General features: G+C 43.9%; 1 protein-coding gene across 1 annotated transcript in view; it reads right to left on the reverse strand.

The window, feature by feature from the left end:
• Positions 1 to 1328: 1328 nt before the first annotated feature.
• The window catches only part of LOC147448333 (ATP-dependent zinc metalloprotease FTSH 8, mitochondrial-like), a 60588-nt gene continuing 41539 nt past the window's right edge, over positions 1329 to 20377 (reverse strand). Inside the window, exons 2-8 of the mRNA XM_086524178.1 lie at positions 6310 to 6598; positions 6125 to 6199; positions 5094 to 5233; positions 4542 to 5003; positions 3697 to 4464; positions 2388 to 2615; positions 1329 to 2304 (exon numbers count right to left, since the gene is read on the reverse strand). Of these exons, the coding sequence (XP_086380304.1) occupies positions 1819 to 2304; positions 2388 to 2615; positions 3697 to 4464; positions 4542 to 5003; positions 5094 to 5233; positions 6125 to 6199; positions 6310 to 6598 (2448 nt within the window). The 3' untranslated portion in view covers positions 1329 to 1818. The remainder of the gene's footprint in view (positions 2305 to 2387; positions 2616 to 3696; positions 4465 to 4541; positions 5004 to 5093; positions 5234 to 6124; positions 6200 to 6309; positions 6599 to 20377) is intronic.

Genomic DNA, 20377 nt, shown 5'->3' on the forward strand with positions numbered 1-20377 from the left:
TGTGTGGCTGACCAAAAAACACTAAAACGTATGTTTAATTGTGGAATGGGTGCAATGGAAAAAAAACTACCTATATTACATGGGTCTACAAAGGTGTTGGACTCAACCTTGTGGAGAGGGTATCCACCGGGTAGAATGAAGGCCCCAACAAGAGTTTAAGCTTTACAAATATCTCTTGGACAAGGGAGGTTGTCTGTGATATCCTACATGAGCAAACAATGGTTGAGATCGTCTATTATAATGATACTGATTGGTAGGCGACACACCCCTCTCTTCCTCTCTCTTGCATGTACAGAACACTACATGAAGGTGCCAAACTCAAGAGCTTTTAACACATGGCTGGCGGAGGGGGGGGGGGGGGGGGGGGGGGGGGGAAGAATCCCCCCTTTATATATAGTATAGATATAGATCACACAGTTTGCAAATTTGTTTGAGAGAGAGTTTAGTAATGCTTAGGGGGAGTTGATTTGATCATAGAAATGTGCATCTTGGTACCTTCACCTGGATTTTGTGATGGACATTCAATGGGTCCCTCTTGCCTCTCTTACAGTTGGGTTGTGCCAAGACTAGTAATCTACACTGTAGCCAATATACAATAGAGCTAGGAACTGTTGTCTAGTTCTATGCCAATATACCATGCAATACAATATTCATAATCAGTATTCAAACAGAACAACCATAGAGAACACAACTCGGATTTTGCAAACATAAGTACCTTTTGAATAATAAAGGTACCTTATATCATAAGATCCCAAGCTCCTTCTCAGCCAAAGTCAAGTATCAAGATTTCATTGCTAAGGCATACAAAAGCCATGGTTCCTTTGAATATTTATGAAAGATTTTCACCAATCAATGGCCAATCATCAGATGCAGGAAAGAGGAGATATAATGCCAACTTGATTGGCTGATGAAGATGATGCAACAGTATTGGTGAGAGCCATGAAGAGAGGAGTGTAGCTCCGCAGCAAAACAAATTCGGGGCTACGCAAGCGAACAAATCTTCACTCGCTTAGTTTTATAGCATTCCAAGAACTTCCTCGAGCATCTATTGGTGTATCACGTCACCACCACGCAGTATGATTGTTCTTGTACCCCCGATTAATCCCATAGAGAAAGGGAGAGCCAATGCAAATCAGAGCCCCTTCAAGATGCCTGCAGTACTCAATTCCTGAGTGGTGTGTATGTGGGGGCATGTATGTACCATATTTAGCTTCGACATAGATTATTAGCCTTCTTCTCAGCTACAGTCGGAAAGTGGCAACATTAAAAAACCAAAGAGAACTTTAGTGGTATAGTTTGCATGAAACAATTCTTAAACTCCTGACGTGTCCATTAAAGGCACATCATTGTGACAACTTTTGGCCCATAAGGAAGACATGGCCTGCACCAGTAATAATTGCATTCGAGGAATGCTTATGGCATACACCAATGGCCTCCAAAAGAACAAAAAGGCAATCAAACTATGACTTGCAACAATGAGGTCTTTTCCTGCATCATTCACACTGACTACTATCTATGCAATTAACTAGTCTTTCATGGCTTTACACAGAAGGTACAGAGGTTAACCAGTCATTTGATCAGATGGCATAAACACGCTCCATGTGTTAATAAGCCCTTAATAAGAGGCCTACAATTAAAGAGGGTAGCCAACAAACCCATCATTCTTCCTTATTTTCTAGTGATAACCCCCATGGAAACCTTCCATACTGAGAATGAAGGTCTCGGTTGAATTTTGAAGGAAAGTATTCAGCTACACCTATTGGATTTTCTACAGTATAAACCAGACTCATGAAACACTTGGATTAGCTGATTCTTATTTTATGTTAATACAGGCGTGCCTTCTACAGGTGGGTCACGTCGATCTTCTTGCTTATTCTCTGCCTGTGCCACCTCACCCTCTGTTGATTTTTCTTCATGCAAGAAGCCCTGCTTGAACTTGTCATAATTGCTCAATTCAGCACTCTTAAATGGCCTCTCACCAAGAATCCTCACTAAATCCTCTTGATGAAGAACTTCGCTCTTTAGTAGCTCTTTAGCAAGCTCCTCCACACCTTCCCTGTGCTTTTCAATCAAGGCCAAGGTGCGAGCATACGCTGTTGTAACTAATTCACGTACCTCCTTGTCAATGATCTCAGCTGTCGCATTGCTGTAAGGTTTTGTCATTTCGTACGAGTTCTCTCTTTGAGGAAACGACAGAAGGCCAACCTTGTCACTGAAACCAAAGACAGCAACTTGTTGATAAGTCATCTTTGTCACCTTTTCAAGGTCATTTTGAGCACCAGTTGAGATTTTCCCAAGTAGGACCTGTGAAATTACATGATGTCAAACTCAGAGAGGCCAAAGATCCCCAACAAAATTGAAGTCACAGAAAAATGCCACGACCTTACCTGCTCAGAAGCTCGGCCCCCTAGAGTCATGCAGATCACGTCCAGCAACTGCTCCTTGGTCATTAAAAGGTTCTCATTAGGCACATACTGAGCAAAACCAAGCGCAGCAGTTCCACGTGGAACGATTGTTACTTTCAATAAAGGCTCCGCATGCTCAAGGAACCAACCAACCACTGCATGACCTGCTTCATGATATGCAACTGTTCTTCTTTCCTCCTTGCTGATGACCTGTAACGTTCAATAAACAGCATTAAGTTAATCAAGGTCTCGACAAGGAACTTAAGAGTGTAAGCACACAACAAAGAGCAAAGCAGCAAGGTACAACACATCAGTCAACATGGTTGCTTATGTTTCGAAATAACCAAGTTGTATCTTCACAGTAATCTTTTCACAGCCCATACTTGGCAGTGAAATTTGAGGTTTTCCTTTCGGCCGCAGAAACCAGGACATTGCACTTGCAGGAGTTTGGAAGTGCACGGTCAAGATTGTACACACTGGTCCAATGCGATATGACAATTACATGATATGGTCACGAGAAATCTGACATGCTTTTAACACATAGATAGTGACCAGAACTCTTCGAGGATAAGTTCCAGACCATTGTAAAGTTGAAATCAGGATGACAAAAAGAATCAAAGAAGAGAAACCACATAAATGAGAAGCACAGTAGATAGTGCATATGCAAAAGCTGCTAGCTAACACCCACTCAAAGCAGAATCAATCCCTTTCTCGAACAAAGCACAACCCTGCAATCATCGAATACTTTCACAGATTTCCACCAAACTATAGTTTCATGCAAAAACTCAACTAGGCAGGAACAGATCATTATGAAAGGAGAGAAGCCCTAATCTTTTTTCCCTTGACCAATGCTCAAAATAATGAAAACCACTGTCAGGTGCTTACAGATCAAGCAAGTGTCAGAGAAAGGGAAAGAACATCACATTCACAAGAGAAGAATTTTAAGAAAGGAAACAAACGAAAGGCAAAGAACTTAGGTTCACACATACACAAAAACAGATTGAAAAAGTTCATGAAGCATATCGATACAAGAGAAAGGGGGAAAAGTTTGATGTGATGACAACCACTTCTGTATCCCCAGTGGCAGGGAGTGTGCACCAGGGTGTATGTGTAACTTGTCTGGATCAAGAACCTAAACTACTTGGAGATTGTTGCATGAACAAAGACTCTCTATTGCCAAATCAAGCATATAAGTCACTTACTTGCACCTTCAAAAATTACCTATATTTTCAAGCTTAACAATTGCAGCCCTTATTTTAACTACTTGCCCAAATATGGAGGAGGCACTAACCTTATTCTTTTTCTCAAGGCCACCAATAATCCTATCGATTGCAGCCTCAAAATGTTCCATACAAATTTGTGTCTGTTCATTTCTTGCTGCAAAAAGAGCTGCTTCATTGCACACATTAGCAATGTCAGCTCCAGCAAATCCAGGTGTAAGTGCTGCTAGTCTTTCAGAATAATAAGTTGCCTCCTTATCAAGCTTTAGCTTTTTCAAGTAAATTCGAAATATTTGCTCTCTTCCTTTTATGTCTGGTGCGTCAATGGCTATCTGCCTGTCAAACCGCCCAGGCCGAAGTAAAGCTTTGTCTAGAATATCAGGTCTGTTGGTTCCACCAAGCACAACTACCCCTGCAGTTGTCCCAAATCCATCCATCTCAACAAGTAGTTGATTCAGAGTACTCTCTCTCTCATCATTTGAACCAGCAAAGCCTCCACGCCCTCTAGCTCGACCAATTGCATCAATTTCATCTATGAAAATAATACTTGGAGCAGCCTTCCTTGCTTGAGCAAACAGATCTCGCACTCTGGAGGGCCCGACTCCCACAAACATCTCCATAAAGTCAGAGCCACTCATTGATAGAAAAGGCACACCGGCTTCTCCTGCTGTTGCCTTCGCAAGAAGAGTTTTCCCAGTTCCAGGTGGGCCAATCAGCAGGGCTCCTTTAGGAATCTTGGCACCCAACTCCTGATACTTTTTGGGATTTTTTAAAAAATGTACAAATTCCATAATTTCCTGCTTTGCCTCGTCACAGCCAGCAACATCCTTGAACATTATCTATCATACATAGAAATATTTCAGGGTGAGTTCAGACTGACATAGCATTCTTGGCAACCATAAAGAAAGAATCAAACCTTATTTTTGGCATTCTGGTTTAGCTTGGTTACATTTGCCTTTCCCATGCTAAAAAATCCCCGTCCACCACCAAGACCACCACCGCTTCCCCCTATGCCCAAGCCACTCTGCATTCGCCGACTTAGGTAAATGAGTCCACCAACAAAAAGAATTGTAGGAGCCATCCTCATCAACTCCTGTACCCATCCATGCTCATCCACATAAACTACCGGTACATAGTCACGAGGATCAATCCCTAGAGATTCTTGGGCCTCTTCAAGCTTCCGCTCAAAAGAATCCACACTTCCAATATTGAAGTAATATTTGTATTGACTTTGGCCAGTTGAGTCCTGCTGTCCGCCATTGTTCTTCTGAGAAGACGTTGACTTCACATGTACTTTTGCCAAAGTTTTATTTACTACTTCAATCCGGTCAACCAATCCCAGCTCGAGAAGCTTGGTTTTAAACTCTTGAAAGCTGATCTATGAAAAGTAAAAACACTACCATGAGGACCTGTTTGATGACTAGCCTACTCATGCTCGCTCTTATCCAGAGATTGGCTAAGTACTCACCTCCTGGGCATCATTCTGGCGATATGACAAAGAAGCCAGCACAATTACGGTGCCAAGAACTGTAATAAGGAAAGACTTTACTTGATCCATGGTGCCTTGTTCGTTGTTATCACCTTTTGGATCCTCCGATTTCGACTCTTCTGGTAGTACCAACAATCAGAAAATGTCATTAAATACTTCCAGTATGACAAATATTCATCACTTCAAGAACAAAACTCTGTGTTTGTCTTGCCAAACACTGGTAATCAGACCTCTCCCATTGCAGTCACAACGTCCAAATCTTGATAATGCACTCCAGTGTTTAAATATCTAATGGTTTTGGTGAGGGTTTCAAACTCGGCATCTTTACCAGCCACTCTTAAAGAGAGCCTCAACCACTTTATCATAGTTAGGCGAAACAGTGTGATCTAAGCACTACACTATTTCTTACCGACAGTATATGTTACTTTGCTAAAGCAGCAGAAGTCGACAACAATCCTGTGACAGGGACTTAGATTAGACACTATTTAAGGATACTGAATAGATATCATATAGCTGACCGTGTAGAGGGAGCTCTACTAACTTTCAACCTTCGGTTTAAAAAGAAGAGGATACAGAACCGATCAGAAGTGAGAAAAAGCTGGAGACGGCATTGTTACCACAAAACCAATGGGGAGAAGCTCAGATTGGACAAGCAATTCAGATAAATCTTGTTGAATGATTTAAAACTGTTATTCTACATTGAAGCTAAATGCATAGTGACAGAATGATGAAAATTTCAAGAGCCTCCTCCATTCCCTTTATCTTTAACATATAAGAGAGAAAAATTACTTGTTTTGAACAATGAGATTCATCAGATTCAGTTTCTGGGATTGATAGCTGTGCCAAGTACAGAAATGCTTTTATTCTTTACAAACACAGGATGAAACACAAAGAAGATCCATTCTTGTTTTCCATAAAGACGAAGTTCAAACATTGATCTAATTATCGACATCCTTAACGAAGTTCAGGATCTAAAGCACTATACATATGTTAAAATCAAGACTGCTGACCCTTTTTGGTGTCCTCTGGAATCCACCGCCCTTTTGGTAGGGGTCTTTTGCTTCTTGGATGAAAATTTTCAAATCCTGAAGACAAGAATGAAAATCCAAAAAGAAAAAAAGGGTGGAGTTTTTAACTGCCAAAAGCTGGAATTTGAAAGATTGCAGCAGGTTACAGCTGAAGCACAAGATGATACCACTTTTTGTGGGAGGTTCATTTGAACAATATCTCTGTAATCCAGGTGCACCCCAAGCCCATCCACCCACATGGTAAGTGTTCACTCGTTTTGCATCTCCCTTTCTGAATGTGTTCTGACCATCTGTAGCAATTTGGGAATTTCTCCAAAGAGCTCGATAAGTTCCATACAATCTAGTTGTGACAGCCTTTGAGAGAGAAGGTGCTGTGATCACAGCACTCTGTTGACTTCCTTGATTGTGAACAGAAGAACTTAGGCCTGGAATCGCCCCAGAAAATGTACTTCTAGCCTAACAAAAGAAAACGAATCAGGTCAAGGCTTCACACCCAACCAGGAAACGATCCTTCAAGCAGGAAAAGGTCGTATCTTCTGAAGAGCATGGATCACAAAAACCATATATTATTTTCACATAACATCATAAAGACCTGGATTTGAACTCACAAATGTAGGAGCCAGAAAGAAATATGACATTACTCAACTCACAAAGGTCAAAAAGGAACAAACAAAAGTACCAAAGGCTAAGGAGCAGGACAAAAAAGTATTACTGTCCAAAGTGAAGGAACACTTTACAGGGCCATGAATAAATTTATGCTTCCATGTTGAAAAAGTTATGTCTCAGAGAAAGAGACTTGTTCAGTCCAAAATCAATGGATTCCCACCAGCTTGAAGTGGATGAGCTACTGGTTTCTGACCTTACGCCTCCCTCCTCTCTAACAACACCCTTTTCATGTGCTTTCTTGCTCAGTCTCTCCTCTCCTCCTGCCCTCTCATCCTTCTTTTATTTTCTTTTATAAAGCCATGCCTTTCTATTCCCTACCCTCTTCCACAGCCTCCTCCACTACTTTATCCCCTCCCCTCCCCTCCCCCCCCCCCCCCCCCCCCTTCCTGCTTCCCTTTTCCCTTACAGTCGCCTTCTCTTGCCCTGACTTAAGGTGAGCTTCCTGCAATGGTCCACTCATTTCTTTCTACAGGAAGTCCACTTTATCCCCAATTTTGAACCCTAGTTCTTCGCCAACACAGTTCACCAGACAAAGTAGGGCTGCAATTTCAACACAGGAGCTCAATGGCAACAACCTCCACCTACCAATTTCCCTCTCCGAAAGAGGAGAAAATCAGACTACATGTAGCAGTCGAATATTCACTTCCCTCAGAAATGTCAAACAGGCGAAACACGTGAAACATTCAACCTATGCCAAACACATGAGAATGAGGCACGGAACATTTGGCAGTCCCACTGCCATTAAAACATGGATCCTGGGCTCCTGATGGGTTCTAATGGTAATCTAATGATCATGCTGTGCACGACCAAAGGATATGCATCTACTCTAAGTGCCTGGACATGCACGATCTACGAACAGACTCACAAAAGTGCCAAAACACTTCCTAAGCTAAGCTAATTGAACCCTTGTCATGAAGTAGCTTGTCCACATACACATAGGGTTCGATGTGCACGTGACATCGAGTGACCATGTAAAAATTCATGTACAAAGGTTTGGTTTTTCCGGGTATGTTTATTGGAGTTTTTGGTTATTTGAGTCCCTAAAAGATGGTTTTCAATAAGTATTTTCAACCGTGCTTTATAGCTTGTGAATCGGACTTGTACATCATGAGTTATGTGCATCTAAAGTGGGCGGTCTCGACTTAGAAAGTGGTTGCAGATGCATGTGGTTGCAGATGCATCCCCTCCTTTTTAAAGTGAGGTACTAGTATCGAGCTGAATGGCGTCGAGGGAGATCGCCAACAGCGTCTGGAATCCTCGAAAGAAATCTTCGCCAGCCCACTTTGATGCGTAGGTCATGCGATACTTGAGCTTCATAAAGGTCTGCAACGCTTGCTTCTTTGGGCCGCGCCGAAAGCGACACAAAGTCATTTGTGGCTCCTTCAATGCTTCAACTTCGTCTATAGTCATGCGTCTACCTTCTTCAAGAATCTCCGAGGATGAAAATTCCTGAAACCACTTCCAACACAAAAACATGAACATACCCATTCCATGTAAAGTGACTGAAAAAGTTCTAGTCTTCTTTAAAGACTGTGCATGCAATGTAGATGAACATAGAGACGGAGCGCCAAACCGTTCATCAAACACACACAAACAATGGAATCGAAACTTGTCTTTCCGATCTAAATCTATCAATTGTGGCAAATCACAATGGAAATGCCGATACTTGATGCTTAATCATGCTTGTGCTCTTTCAAATACTGTGTCATGCCAAGGAAGAGACATGGAATGTAAATTCCTTGAATGCAAACATTTCATCTTTTCATGAATAATCCGTATATATTCGTGCTCATTCATGAGTGAATCGTGTTCATCGTACCATATGGCATGCCTATGAAAAGGGATCACATAAGGACGGTGACTAAAATATAGGAAACCATCACGAATGAAACACTCGAACAATACATGATGACTAATCATGCGCAGACATAATACTTCCTGTGGAAGTTCTTGGGACCTGGACTTGAGAGCCAAGATCGGTTCTTCGTGATTGATCGAATCTGCAATGAGGTTAGCTTCACTAGACAAAGTATCCACTAAACCATCATCCTTGTGAACAATCACATCTTTATCATGCAAATCATTATGTTTGTAAATAATCACATCTTTATCATGCAAATCATGTGTGTCGTGCTTTGGAGAAGACAAGACTGAGAGAGTCTCCTTCTCCTAATTCTTTTCAATCTTCGCCTGCACATTAGATATGAGAGATGAAGAATGAACAACTTGCTCCCCACGAATGACAATGGAAGAGTCACTTTTGGCATTGAAAGTGAAAGTGTTTTCCGCCCAATCAATGAGAGGGTTATGCTCACGAAACCATCGAATGCCTAAAAGCATATCACATCCTGAGAGAGGAGAGACTACAAATTTTCTGCAGAAGGATGCTTGTTGAACAGTGAACAAAACATCAAGGCACTCTTGCGTGATGAGGACAAGAGAGTCACTAATCACATCATGCATACTGCCTGGGTCAAACAATATGACAAAACACTGACCCTTCACATGACCATAACACTTAATGAGAGACTTATCAATGGAAGAATCATGAGAAACTTGGGTCACACTCGTGTTCTCATTTATTGCATTGACAAAAGATGTGGGTTCTGTGGGTTCTTTAGATTCATTAGAGTCAAGCTTAGGACATGTTCTTTTTATGTAACCCTTGATGTGACAATGATAACATCGACCTTCCTTAGAATAAATGCTTTGTTCTTCTGACGTGATGTATCCTCCTTAAATTCCTTGTTCTGCCTTTTCATTTGGAGTGAGCTTAGGTTTAGCAATTGTGTTTGCTTTACCCTTAGGTTCATTGTGTGAGTTTTTTTCCGAGAGACTAGAGGAAAATTGTTTAGAAGAGTTACCAGTCTTACCATTCTTACCCTTCTGCGGGTTCTGAGGAGTCTGAGAGGTACTTTGAGAAGTCTTGTTCTCCTTCGGCTTTCCCTTATTCTGCTTCATCTCCTGCGTGAGAGCAATCGCTACCGCCTTGTTGAGATCTACGGGGTCGAGGACCTCGACATCAAACCTGATATAGTCATCCAACCCAAAAATGAAAGCCTCTTCGCGCTCATCATCTGATTTGCGTAATTGGGTGCCGAGCTGCACAACACCATTAGAGAAAGACATAACTGGCAAACCATTTTTCTTGAGACTGCGCCAATCGTCTTTCAGCCGTGCTAGGTACTGAGGTGGCATAAACCGCGCCTTGAGCTTGTCTTGAAAGTCGGCCCAATTGAAGGAAAGGGACGCGTCTTCGTCGACGGCCTCTAGGTGCGCGGCCAACTGTGCCTCTATCCATGCGTGGTACCAATTAATGGCATCACCGGCAAGATACATGGCTGCTTGCTATTTCCCGTCTTCTTAGTTGTCGCAAAATAAGCATTAAATTGATGCAACCAAGAATGAATAACACTAGCATCCATCTTACCGTCATACTTACTGAACGTGATCTTCTCTGTGACGGGATTGTTGGAGTTCAAGTCTCTGCTACTTGATGAACTACCAACATCTTTGACCGGCTCCGGTTTCGAGGTGTGAACCTCTAGGACTAACTCTTGCATGCGTTGGTCTCTCTGCGCCACACACTCTAACTCCAAGGCCGCTCGTCTGTCTTCGGCCGCTACTCGTTGGGCTTCGCGTGCTTGCTCATGCTCAAGCTCAATCGCTATCTTTCTTTCTTCGGCCGCCAAGCGCGCTTGCTCACGCTCACGCTCCAAGGCTACCCTTTTCTCTTCGGCTTCCAAGCGCTTGCTCACGCTCACGCTCCAAGGCTACCCTATGCTCTTCGGCCGCCAAGCGCGCTTGCTCCAACTCACGCTCCAAGTCGGCCTTTCTTTCTGCTTTTCTTCTTCACGTTCGCGATCTAATTCTGCTTTTCTTTTTGCTTTTCTTTCTTCGCGCTCGTGATCCAAGGCGGCGCGATGCGCTTCTTGTTGTAGCATCATGTCCATCATCGTCTTGACCAAAGCCTCCATAGGATTTGGTGCAATCCTTGGCATAGATGGGGAGGAGGGAGGGTCGGAAAAACCTCCTGGTGGGGAAAATTCTTCTTCGCCACTTCCATGCTCATCATCTCCATGCAAAGTATCCATTCCGCTTCGGGTGATGACCATACACTGAAGTCTTGGGTTCTTAAGTTCACGAGGAACTTGGGTTCTTGTGGTTCTTGACGATCTTGAGTCTTGAGGTTCTTCTTTCGCTTGTAATCTGTGTTAGAGAAGGATCTTCTCTTACCCGAGCTCTTCTCTTTCCCACAGGCGCACCCCTTGCGGCCTTGAGCTCACACCAAGGTTGCTTTTTCCCACCTAACGTCGATTGGTCAGCCGCTAAGTGCACGGTCCGCTCTCAATGAGTGAGAAGAGAAACAAGGGGAGGCTGGACAAGCCGTTCTTTCTTGGGGTATCCTGTCACTCTTCAAAAACACGATTAGGAATCGACATGCCCAAGTGGACTTGGGTTACGTGCGACCGCAACAAGCAAAAAAATTATGTGGTTCTTTCCTTGAGTGATACAGAACACTGCCAAAGCTCTGATACCAATGTAAGGTGCAACGAAAGTGAATGTTGAACTTTGCTCAAGATGAGTGCTCCGAACTGTGCTCAAGGGTTCGTTTTACTTACGAAAGGGAGAGCCTTCCGTTCCTTTAGTGAGAGAGTGCAAATGATCACAAACAAAGTGGTAAATACTAAACACTGTGAATGAAGGTGTTGAGACTGAGAGATAGAGAGAGAAGAATACGACACCAGAATGTTGTCAAACCCTCCTCCAAAGGCCCCACTCTTTATGGCGAGAGCGGTCTACTATTGATTTCACAAATCTCTACAATGCAATGGACTTGCCAACGATGAGGACGGCGAGCTAAAAACTGAAAACGCTAATGGTTGAAATCTGCAAATCTTGTATCTGCTGAATTCTTACTCTATGTCGGTGACAATGGCGATGGCGACAACGCGACGACGATGTGCTGAAAACGCAGATGCTGAACTCTGCGATTAGTAGGCTGATCTGTAAACTCTGGCTAATCTGACCGTGCGGCGAGGATCTCCTGCGGGAAGTTGAGATTTGCGACGTTTGGGGCCTGCGGTACGGAGTCTGATTGCTGGAAATGCAAAATGCTGATGCTATGGGCTGAACTGTCACCGAGAATCTGCAAAACGCTAGCCTGAGCTGCAATCTGCAAAAACGCTAGGCAAGGTCTGCTGTTGCAAAAATGCCAGGGCTGCTCTGCTGTCTGCAAAATGCCAGGGCTGATCTGTAATTGCTAACACTAATCTTGATCTGCTTGTAGAAAACGCTATGCTAATCTGTAGCAAAAACGCTATCCACATTTGTTGTTGGCTGGAAACGCTAGGCCTCCTGCCGGTCTTGCTGAGAAGGTGCCTGTGAGTTGGTCTCCTCTTGCCTCTTCAACCAGAAAACACTAGCGCTAGCTTTTCTTCTATACTGCCCACTTTCCCAACAAAGTCGCTTATTAATAATAAGTGAAAAATGGCTAAAATAGGGAAAATAGGTCTGTGCATAGTAAAAATGCTCCTGATGGGTTCTTATGGTAATTTGATGATCATGTTGTGTGCAACCAAAGGATATGCATCTACTCTAAGTGCCTGGACATACACGGTCTGCGAACAGACTCACAAAAGTATCAGAACACTTCCTAAGCTAAGCTAATTGAACCCTTGTCATGAGGTAGCTTGTCCACATACACATAGGGTTAGATGTGCACGTGACATCGAGTCTTGAAAGTGACCATGTTAGGTGCAGCGGAATGAATGTTGTTCTTTCTCAAGATGAGTGCTCCATAATGTGCTCAAGGTTCCTTTTTGTCCTTATGGAAGGGAGAGCCTTCTGTTCTTAATGAGAGAGTGCAATGATCATAAACAAAGTGAATGGACACTGTACATGAAAGTGTATGAGACTGAGAGATAGAGAAGAGAATACGACACAAAAGACATTGTAAAACCCTCCTCCGAAGGCTCCACTCTCGTCGGCGAGACTGGTCTACTATTGATTGCACAAACTTATACAAACTGAATGCATGTGACTGATGCAAGTCTAGGCTAGATCGATGACGGCGACGGTGATGGCGAGACCGATCTATGGGCTGAAAACTTTTGTACTGTTGTCCAAAGACGCAAATGGCTGAAATCTGGCGCTTCCTATCTGTTGTCCAAAAACGCTGATAGGCTGAATTCTTAATGGCTGAATTTCTGCTGGTCTTTAGGGCTGACATCTGCTCGTCTTTATGGTGGTAAAGACTGAAAACTATTGATGCTTGTCTACTGAAAACGCCATGCACAGAGAGGGCGATGGAAAACGCTAGGGCTGCACTTCCGTCCTAGAGGAAAAACGCTAGCAGGAAGTAGATGCTATGGCGATGAATGCTTGTTGGAAACGCCAATGGATGAGGTCTTTAGGCGATGGGTATCTGCTGAGGAAAACACCAAGGCTGATGTTCATGAAAAACGCTAGGGACTGGGACTGTCTCGCTTGGAGGGAAAAACACCACCAAACAAGGCTCTTGCTGAGAAGTTGCATGTTGAGCACTGGTGCTCCTGCTGCCTCTTCTGCCAATTAGTGCTAGTCTAGGTTTGCTTATATACAAACTTACTCAATTTGCCCTACCGACTTTCCAACAAAAGTCACTTAAAAATAATAAGTGAAAAATGTCAAAAATAGGAAAAATAGGCTAAATGCACTGGAAAATTCCCCTGAAGGATTCTGATGGGAATGCTTATGATCATGTTGTGTGCAACCAGAGGATATGCATCTACTCTAAGTGTCTGGACATGCACGATCTACGAACAGACCCACAAAAGTGCCAGATCGTATCCTAATCTAGGCTGACTGAACTCAACTGAACCCATGTCATGAAGTAGCTTGTCCACGGACACATAGGGTTGAATGTGTCACGTGACATCCCCTCCTTTTCAAAGTGAGGTACTGGTACCGAACTGTATGGCGTCGAGGGAGATCGCCAATAGCATCCGGAATCCTGGAAGGGACTCTTCCCCGGCCCACTCTAATGTGCGGGTCGTGCGGTACTTGAACTTCATAAAGGTCTGCAACGCTTGCTTCTTTGGGCCGCGCCGAAAGCGACAAAGTCTTGTGTGGTTCCTTCAATGCTTCAACTTCGTCGAGTGTCATGCTTCTTTCTTCTTCAAGAATCTCCATGGCTGAAAATTCATGAAACCATTTCCAACACAAAACCATGAACATAACTATTCCATGTAAAGTGAGTGGAAAAAATCTTGTCTTCCTCAAAGACTGTGCATGCAATGTAGATGATCAAAGAGATGGAGTGTTAAACCATTCACCACACACACGCAAACAATGAGATCGACTATTGTCTTGCTGATCTAAATCAATCAATTGTGGCAATTCACAACGGAAATGCCCATGCTTGGTGCTCATACTTTCATGTGCTCTTTCTACAAATGTGTCATGCCAAGGAAGAGACATGGAATGTGACTTCCTTGAATGCATACTTTTCAGCTTTTCATGAATAATCCGCATACATTTGTGCTCATTCATGAGTGAATCGTGCTCAACGTACAATATGTCATGCCTAGGAAAAGGGATCACATAAAGATGCTGATGAAAATACAGGAAACGATCACGAATGAAACACTCGAACAATGTGTGCGTATGAATCATTCGAACACATAGTACTTCCTGTAAGGGTTCTTTGGACCGAGGCTCGAGAGCCAAGATCGGTTCTTCTTGAAGGGGTTCTTTGGACCTAGGCTCGAGAGCCAAGATCGGTTCTTCCTAAAGGGGTTCTTTGGACCTAGGCTTGAGAGCCAAGATCGGTTCTTCCTGAAGGGGTTCTTTGGACCTAGTCTAGAGAGCCAAGATCAGTTCTTTGTGACTGATCGAATCTGCAATGAGGTTAGCTTCACTAGAGAAAGTATCAACTAACACATCATCCTTGTGAACAATCACATCATCTTCATGCAACTCATCATGCTTGTGAGAAATCACATCTTGATCATGCAAATCATCATGCTTGTCAGTGTCATCCAAATCATCATGCTCATCATTATCATTCAAATCATTGTTATTCAAATCATCATGCTCCTCATAATCATGAAAATCATGTGTGTCTTGCTTTGGAGAAGTAGAGACCGAGAGAGTCTCCTTTTCCTGATTCTGTGCAAAGTGCGCCTGCACTTGAGAAAAAAGTCGCAACATCTCTTCCATGTGTCGATCGCTCATTGCCTTTCTTGCTTTGTTCTCACGATCAAATTCGGCTTGTCTTTCTTTGGCTTCCAAGCGTGCTTGCTTACTCTCACGCACTATGGCTACCATTCTTTCTTGGTGTTCGCGCTCCATTTTTGCTTTTCTTTCTGCTCTTCTTGCTTCGCGTTCTAACTTCCTCTCCATAAACATTTGCTCCAACTCCTCCATAGGAGTTAGTGCAATCCTTGGAGTAGATAGGGAAGGGGGAGGGTCGGAAAAACCTTCTGGTGGGAAAATTCTTCTTCGCCTCTCTCATGCTCATCACCTCCAAGCAAAGTATCCATTCCGCTTCGAGTGATGACCATCAACTGAAGTCGGGGGTTCTTGTGGGTTCTTGTGGTCTTGGGTTCTTAAGTTCACGAGGAACTTGGGTTCTTGGGGATCTTGGTTCTTGGGCTTCTCGAGTTCTTGAGGTTCTTGCAGGTCTTGAGGTTCTTGAGGTTCTTCTTTCGCTTGCAATCTGTGTTAGAGAAGGATCTTCTCTTCACCCGAGTTCTGCTCTTTTCCGTGGGCGCACCTTTTGGCGGCCTTGCGCTCACACCAAGGTTTCTTTTTCCCACCTCACGTCAATTGGCCGGCCGCGAAGTGCACAGTCCGCTCTCAATGAGTGAAAAGAGGCACAAGGGGAGGCTGGACATGCCCTTCTTTCTTGGGTTTCCTATCACTCTTCAAAAACACGATTAGGAATCGACACGCCCAAGCGAACTTGGGTTTGTGCGACTGCAACAAGCAAAAAAAATTATTGTGATTCTTGTGGTTCTTTTCTTGAGTGATACAGAACACTGTCAAAGCTCTGATACTAATGTAAGGTGCAGCGGAATGAATGTTGTTCTTGAGTGCTCCATAATGTGCTCAAGGTTCCTTTTTGTCCTTATGGAAGGGAGAGTCTTCCGTTCTTAATGAGAGAGTGCAATGATCATAAACAAAGTGAATGGACACTGTGCGTGAAAGTGTATAAGACTAAGAGATAGAGAAGAGAATACGACACCAAAGACGTTGTAAAACCCTCCTCCGAAGGCCCCACTCTCGTCGGCGAGACTGGTCTACTATTGATTGCACAAACTGGTACAAATTGAATGCATGTGACTAATGCAAGTCTAGGCTAGATCAATGACGACGACGGTGATGGTGAGACCGATCTATGGGCTGAAAACTAACGCCTTTGTACTGCTGTCCAAAGATGCAAATGGCTGAAATCTCACGCTTCCTATCTGCTGTCCAAAAACGTTGATAGGCTGAATTCTTAATGGCTGAATCTCTTCTAGTCTTTAGGGCTGAAATCTGCTGGTCTTTATGGTGGTAAAGGCTGAAAACTACTGATGCTTGTCTGCTGAAAACGCCATGCACAGAGAGGGCGATGGAGGTTCAGAAAACGCTAGGGCTGCACTTCCGTCCTGGAGGAAAAACGCTAGTAGGAAGTAGATGCTATGGCGATGAATGCTTGCTGGAAACGCCAATGGCTGAGGTCTTCAGGCGATGGGTATCTGCTGAGGAAAACGCCAAGGCTGATATTGATGAAAAACGCTAGGGACAGGGACTGTCTCGCTTGGAGGGAAAAACACCACCAAACAAGGCTATTGCTGAGAAGTTGCCTGTTGAGCATTGGTGCTCCTATTGCCTCTTCTGCCAATTAGTGCTAGTCTAAGTTTGCTTATATACAAACTTACTCAATTTGCCCTACCTACTTTCCAACAAAAGTCACTTAAAAATAATAAGTGAAAAATGTCAAAAATAGGGAAAATAGGCTAAATGCACTGGAAAATTCCCCTGAAGGATTCTAATGGATTCTCATCCGAATGCTTATGATCATGCTGTGTGCAACCAGAGGAGATGCATCTACTCTAAGTGTCTGAACATGCACGGTCTACGAACAGACTCACGAAAGTGCCAGATCACTTCCTAATCTAGGCTGACTGAACTGAACTGAACCCATGTCATGAAGTAGATTGTACACGGACACATAGGGTTGGATGTGTCATGTGACGAACCATGTAAAAATTCATGTACAAAGGTTTGGTTTTGCCGGGTCTGTTTACTGTGGTTTTGGGTTGTTTGAGTCCCCAAAATATGGTTTTCAATAAGTATTTTCAACCCTGCTTTATAGCTTGTGAATCGGACTTGTACATGATGAGTTATGTGCGTCTGAAGTGGACGGTCTCGACTTAAAAAGTGGTTGCAGACGCATGTGCGAAGGCAACTGGGCCAACTTGATGATTTAAATTAGAAATAAGTTTTTAAATTTTTGGAAATAGCCGAAGTGATGGGTTCCGAACCGTGCTCTACGGCATCGCATTTGGTGGCCAGAGCAGTGCACCATGCTCCTGGGAAGTTGGTCCCAAAAGGAGGTTGAATGGAGAATTTTCTGTGGGGAGAGAAGGGAGTTGGAGAAGTGTGGGAGGAATGTGCCCTGTGGCAATGGGACAATCCCACATGGGGGTTCGTGGGTCTTGTGGGGGGGATAATGGCACCTTTTGAGTTCCCACCTACCTGCCCAAGCGCCTGGGCCCATTTTTTGGTCCCCTAGACACAAGTCCCACCCCTTCCCTTGGGCCAAAGGGCATCGGCTGCCCATTCCATACCAAAATGAAGCCCAAAAATGAACCAATAAAATGGAGCCTTGAAAGAGAGCCTTGTCGGCTGAGGAGAGAGAAAAAGACCACTTGGATAAAAGAGAAAAAAAACCCATTTTTATAGCTGCAACACCTGCAAACTTTCCAAAGAGCTCATCTTTTTTTAGCATAAGAGAGGACACCCCCAACTTCGAATGGCCATATCTCTCTCATCTTTTACATGTTTTTAGCCTATGGATACTCTACGGACACCTACTCGAGACGAGCTACGTCTTTATGTCCTTGGTTTCTCCTAATTCCAAGTGTGCTTCATGCTAGAAGGGTTCTTCATAAAACTTTACAGGTGCTTATCACAGGTGGTTTCGGTGGTGTAATAGTTCTTCTTTCCAACGGTGTGACTCGTGCAAGGCTATAGAGGCACTCGTTTTCCTTGTTTGCACGCTAACAACACGACTGGAGGTCCTCATTGCGGTTCGAGCTTGTTGACTGTACCCTCCATGTTCTTCGAGATCCAAGGCGAGGGTCTACACAGAGTCTCAGTAGAGGCTCCACAAGTTGCAAAGTGTTGTTTTCAGAGGATACGAGTAGTGGGCATGTGTGGGAGGACTTGTGTCATAGATCCTGACCCAGCTGCTCTTTGAGTCAGGCCATTGGAGGCTTTGGGCTTGGAAGAGCTACCCTCTGGCACAAGTGCAGTGGGATCCTGGAGAGCTTTTGGAGGGACCCTTTCTCTTCAGCCGACCACCAATGGGTCTGTCATGCGTGGCATCTGTTAACTATGTCACGAGGACGTGGCAACTGCTAACCTTAGTTGTTGGTTTCTTTTTTTTGTTTAATTTTTAAGACCCTCTTTTTTAAGTTGCAAATGATCGGACATTGTATGGCCAATGTGAACGGTAGTTTCACCCGCAGACAGGAAGTTGGTGTTGGAGCTTGTGCTACGGAGTCATGGTGGTGCAGGTTGCAGAGAAGGACGAGAGAGAGAGAGAGAGAGAGAGAGAGAGAGAGAGAGAGAGAGAGAGAGAGAGAGAGAGAGAGAGAGAGAGAAGAAGAAGTTGACACAGTATGCAAAGAAATCACACGCTACTCTACTCAATTCTATTAACAAAAAAGGTCCTTACATAGCTTTTGCAAGGTGATATCAACCACACCTTTTTCCTCATGCAAACTCAACTAACTAATGGTCTATACATGCATGCCTTGAGACTTGTTCTCACGGGCTGACCAACAAGGGCTTGAACCCAACAATCCCCCCCTCAAGCCCGAACTAGACAAGCCGTCTCATGATACCTCGAGTTTTTGGTGTACTCGTCAACCGCGAGTTTTAGGTTTTCTCACAACCAAGGATTTCTGGTGTATCCATAACCTGGTGCTAGATCAGTAACCCCCCCTTGAACAGATGGGTGTAGGTTAGGAAAAGTTAGCTACCAAAAATGGAGTTTTTGGTTCACTGCCAAACCTTGGGTTTTAAGGTGTACCCAATAACCTCATGAGAAGCGAGACAAAACATGGGCTGAGAATAAAAACTGGTAATTTAAGAGGTCTTACCACTCATGTGTGGTAGTGTCTATAGCCCGTACAAATTTTCATCATGGCATGACTGACAACAGACAAAGTAAAAGCGGCTTTGACTAAAAAGTGTATGATGTTGTTGACAATAGACGCAAGATGACAAATCTATGACCCTAAATTGCAATCTCGAAGAAGATCTTCATGTGTAGCATTTGTTGATGTACCAAAAGCTCAAAGCAAAGTGTTGAAAAAGTCATAGGTGGCTTGCTTATCACGTGAGCTATGATTTTTGGATAAGCCTTGTTGCTCTTCTTCGGCATCACTTTTATCGGACACAATTATCGTTGTCAAGCCGATGGAAGTGCCACAAGATTCTCTTGAACCGGCTTCTAGATGCTTTCACTTCTTGAGTATTGCGAGCTTTTTGAAATGCTGCAAATATTGCCAAAAAAATGCTCCTTTACTTGTTGCTTTTCGAGATGGTGTGTTGTGCAAAGTTTCCCTATTAACAAGCTTAACTGCTGCCTCTTGATATGCTAGCACCATCAATGCCTTGACTTACAGAAGACAGCGTTTTAGAAAGCTGTGAAATTGCCAAGCTCAACAAAACTACCTTACAGTGCTTTTTGAAAAGCTATGTTGTGTGAACAATTGCCCAACTCTGCCAAGCAGTGTTTGTAGGTGCAAATTTAGGTACCCTTTTAAGATGCTCTTCTGTGTAGCAAAGGCAACGTTTTGAGAGGCTTGTCTAGTCCCTGCCAATTGGGTGCTCATATAATAGCGTTTTGAGATGCTACCGGATATGCTGCTTGTTGAGATGCTAGGCCGCCGTTGCTGTCTGCCTGGGAACAACCGCCACACCATGGCCTTTTGAGATGCAAGTAAGATGGATGCCGCCTGCTACACCTAGACGTCACAAAACAGTAGCGTTTTGAGAGGTGGCATGTCTGCCTGCGAGAGCGCCAAGCTCTGATACCAGTGTTAGGTGGCGAGGCTATGGTGGGTGATACCTTGGGCAGGCCATGGCGAGATAGACGATAGAAGCAAAGAACGAAAAAGCCTTATGAGCCAATTGCGCTCCTGATGAGCCCAAAACCCAATACTTTGATGCAGGTCGAGATTCGGACTGCCCCCTCTGCAAGCGGTTGTACCCGCACTGTGTTGAGTCGAGAGCCGAGGTTTGAGCCAAAGCTCTGATACCAGTTGTTGGAGCTTGTGCTACGGAGTCATGGTGGTGCAGGCTTGC

This window comes from Adiantum capillus-veneris, chromosome 11 (assembly GCF_014529385.1).
Source record: "Adiantum capillus-veneris isolate H3 chromosome 11, ASM1452938v2, whole genome shotgun sequence".
Lineage (NCBI taxonomy): Eukaryota > Viridiplantae > Streptophyta > Polypodiopsida > Polypodiales > Pteridaceae > Adiantum > Adiantum capillus-veneris.